The sequence below is a fragment of the Daktulosphaira vitifoliae genome, unplaced genomic scaffold, assembly GCF_025091365.1.
Source record: "Daktulosphaira vitifoliae isolate Bord-2020 unplaced genomic scaffold, ASM2509136v1 Scaffold_2, whole genome shotgun sequence".
NCBI classification, from domain to species: Eukaryota; Metazoa; Arthropoda; class Insecta; order Hemiptera; family Phylloxeridae; genus Daktulosphaira; species Daktulosphaira vitifoliae.
The window spans coordinates 24,367,968-24,372,336 of NW_026099573.1; the positions used below are offsets into that span (position 1 = coordinate 24,367,968).

General features: G+C 22.7%; 1 protein-coding gene across 1 annotated transcript; it reads left to right on the forward strand.

Moving 5' to 3' along the window:
- Positions 1-523: 523 nt before the first annotated feature.
- Positions 524-2,999, forward strand: LOC126898065 (uncharacterized; the record flags this gene model as incomplete). The annotated part of the gene is made up of 2 exons (XM_050672013.1): positions 524-779; positions 2,610-2,999. Coding segments are annotated over 2 exons (537 nt in total), but the record flags the coding sequence as incomplete, so codon positions are not given.
- Between the last annotated feature and the right edge of the window lie 1,370 nt (positions 3,000-4,369).

A 4,369-nucleotide genomic window follows, 5' to 3' on the forward strand; every position in this document is an offset into this window, starting at 1 on the left:
AAGTGTCAGTATTCCCGGAATGTTTTCAAAAATTATGTTGAAAAAGCATTTTTTTTTTTTAATCATAATGGATCTTTGATGCGCTGTTTCAAAAGAAATATTAAATTGCTACCACCATCCTTAATGCTTAAAACTTGTATCAACTTCATTTTCAAATGGTAATCCTATTTTTTTTACACCATTAGATTAAGTTTAATAAAAAAAAATATTTTGTAAAAGAAATAGTTTATTTTATTTAATATTAAGCGTTCCTCGGCTCTCTTAAGTTTAGGGTTTACTAAGAAAAAATCATAACTAACACGAACGTTATAGGTCGTTAGTTATTCTGACTACGTGCATTGACACATGATGGAAGAACTACTGCATTTTTTTTTTAAATACCTTAAATTTCAAAGTAGCGTATCTCGTTTAAAATTTATACAAATAAATTTTTTTTTTTTGTTATGACGAACAAGAATATATAAAAATAATATGGTATTTCCATTTGAAAATGTCTGTAATATGTTTGTGATAATTTTGTTATTTTAGTCCGTCTCCACGTCCAGGAGGACTTTTAAAAATTAAAATAGATGCTAGAGAGAAAAAATACAAAAAAAAAAATCAATATCAAACTATCTCAAATCGCGTTGAAGATATGGAAAAAGATAAATATAGAATAGAAAAAACCATTGCTAAAAATCCTCCGTTACCCACTATAACGCCAATAATAAACTTAAATTTACCTAAAATTTCTCAAGAATCTTTGTTTGAGAAATGTTTGGTCGAAAACGAAGATAATGGTATGTATGATTGAATATTATAAATGTTAAACATAATTTATTAGTTAAAGATATTGAATTGATATTGTTAATAAGTAAATAGGTAGATAAATCAATTTTTGACTTCTTTGAATAATCATAGAAACTTTGAAAAATTCTAATATGTCATATAAGTAGGATACTAACAATGTCCAAAAAAATAAATTTGGATTTACAATACTATATGTATTTTCTATTTGAAGAAAAAATTATATGCAGAGTGATCGATTAAAAATAAGACACTCATTATCTAATAAAGTTTTGAACATTATTAATAAAGGAAAATATTGTTTAATTCATAAAACTACAATAATATGTAGTTAAATATTTTTAATGGGATCTCTACTATAGTTTATTGATATAATAGATAAAAAAATTTTGTTTATATATTTTATTTTATTAAACGTTATTCTGTTATTACTTGTAAAAGTTAACCAATTTTTTTATTGATAATTTGATATTTAATATACAGTAGTTGCCATATCTCCATGATGTCATATAAATAAGTTTTGAATTATAATTTTTGTTGTCTTATCTGCCAATTACGATAGTAAGAATGATTATTATTTTTAATATTGTAGAACAGTAATAATAAATAATAATTTATAGCTCGTTGTAACAGATTACTGTTGCCTCCTGTTTTATAAAAACCAAAATAATAAATTTATATTTTAGTTCTAAATTTTTAAACATTTTTAAAACAATAATAATTGATCAGAAAAAAATAATATTATTATCAAGACTATTTGGTTATTAAATCCACATTTTTATTTAATGTAAACAATTCTTTATAAGAGCTGCGATATATATATTAATTAGGAGCGGTTGAGTTGAAGCTTTTAATTTCAGTAGTAGCTGTTTAGAATTGTATTATTATTAATTTAATAATTTTAATCAATAGATAATTGAAAATAATGGTCATAATAATATTTTGTATTATAAACAATAAAATTTTTACAATTCATGTATTCATTACACTCTTATTCAGTCCAAATTTTTCATTTAATAATGATTTTTTCACAAAAAAAAAAAGAAAATTGTATTATTACTTTTTGAGATATTAGCATTTAAATATTAAAACAAGTTGAAAAAGGAGTAGTGTTTAAGCTTGCTTTATTTTTATCATAATTCACAAAATTCTTCTACGTTATGTACCCCCTTTATCTATGCATACAATTATAATTACTTAAAAAGTAGCATTTCTTTTATGTTTGTGAAAGAAACGTAATTTAATGAAATAATTTGAGGTATCATTCTTCTCTTTTTCTTCTTAATAAATTAAATAACTTACTAAGTATATACTTAAAATGTAGAATATAACGATATACGAAATAACATGAAGATGTTGAGCTTTATTTCAAAAGATTGTTGAAAATTTTGATAATACTATGTTAGCGCTAGATATTGAAGGACTTCAATGTAAATGTTGTTTGAAGAGTAATTCTTAAGTTTTTGTTTTGAAAATGATTTTTTCTACGTTTCTAGAGCCCTTTTAAATGCGGAACTTCAGTCAAGCATGGTACGTGCATAGTTGCATAGTTTCCCTTTGGTCATTCCTACAAAAATAATTAATAAATTTCATAAATATTAGTTTTAATTAACCGCAAAAACATAATTTATTCACCACAAATCACATAATGAAAATATTATGCAAAATATAAGATTTAAGCTAACTGTTTTTATAAGATAAATAAATTGTATAATAAATCTATTAAATTTATATAAATATTTTATGCAAAAAACTTGTTTACATAAAAAATCCATATGAATTTTTGATATTAAAATAGAAAGTTAAACTTTGATCTGAAATAGGTAAGACTAATTGTGATCATGAAAAATGGCTAGAGGAAACGACACCGGCAAAAAATATAAACCTTATAAATAATTTGGAAGATGCTATTAACTTTATTGTAACATTAGCGTCAAATCCAAGCACTGACAATAAAGATTTTGATGAGACGCAGGCAATTTCAGTAGTACTGTTTTTACGCACTATTAAATCACCAGCTGGTCAATATGAACCCAACAATCGAAGATTAATGGAGTACATTGATAAGAAGGGCGAAGAATATATAATAAATTTAACGAAATAACTTAAAAGTGGTGTATATAAATAATACAAGAAATAGTTGGTGCATTAAAATGATTTGATTCAAATCGTAATGAAAAATGCATAAAAAAATAATTAGTCTAGTTCATTATGACTGCATAAATCAAAATTTTGAGAAATTAAATGGAAATATTGAAAATGGATATTTTATTTTTTAAGTTAATAATAATTTATTATAAAAATGTTGATAGAATTTCTTTGTTATAATTAAAATTATGACAACGAAATACTTGACGATATTATTTAAATTCGAGTATTATAATATTACAATAATATCAATTATTTGTGTATGTAACATACAATATTATATTTGCCGAGTAAAACTAAAGAACTAGGAGAACTGTGGTAAGAGTCTAATATTGAAATAATTAATTAATTCTTAAACTTTATAAAACAGTTAAATAAGACTTGTTTTTTTTTATCGTATATTTAATATTTTTATTAATCAATATTAAGTAATGACATTATTTTCTATCAATTTTTTCATACAGTATAAATAAAAAAATTCAACGTAATTCTAAAACATATTTTTTATGCTTATTTTAAAATAAATGAGATTTATAAATTTTGAAAAATGAATCTAATATTTTTTCCTTTAATTTTTTTTATAATTGTCTTCATTATTAATAAATATATATTTTTGATATTTAAAAAAGTTCCTAAATGGCTAACTTTTTTTTACACTATATTATTAAACATTATGATATTAATTGAAAAATTACAAAATTATATCAACTTTATGATTATTTTATTATTTCGAGTAAAAAAACCTGATTAAACAGTTATCTATTTGTTCGTTAAAACTTATTTAGTATTAACTAGACTCTTACGTTTTTTACGGAAGCACAGTGGGGTCGCAGTACAGTGTGAATGTGACATAATTGGTATAAGTATAGTTGATATATGCAGTGATTAAAATCACTATCATAAGAAATGTTTAGATGTAAATCTGTAGATAAGTTGGTGGATTATTCCAAAAACAAAATGAACTACTATTTACTTATTTATAACTTGATTACAAGTTTTATGATATATTAGTGTAATATATGAATAAATATTTAAAAATTTTGATCAACTTGAACGGCTATTTGCACATAGAAGATGGGTCGTAGGAACAATTTTTTTAACACATTGTACATAAAAAAGCTTTAATTTAAAATATATTTATAATACACAGTATTTCTGTAACATTTTTAAGAGTTATGTTTGTGAAAAAGTTGCTATTTTGAATTCGACCCTGTGGGCATATTTCAGAGGGTCAGGTTTTAGAAAAATTTATATCACATGAAAGTGAAACACTTAAGGTTTCTGTATAATTATTTTTATTTTTTATTTTTTGAAACAGTTAAAAAAAAAAATGTCAAAACTTAGTGATTCTAAAAATTGTAATTTTTTTGGGGATTTACTACATTTACCGGGAACGAGGGAAATTTTTTCAATTTTTAATGGCAATATCTTAAAC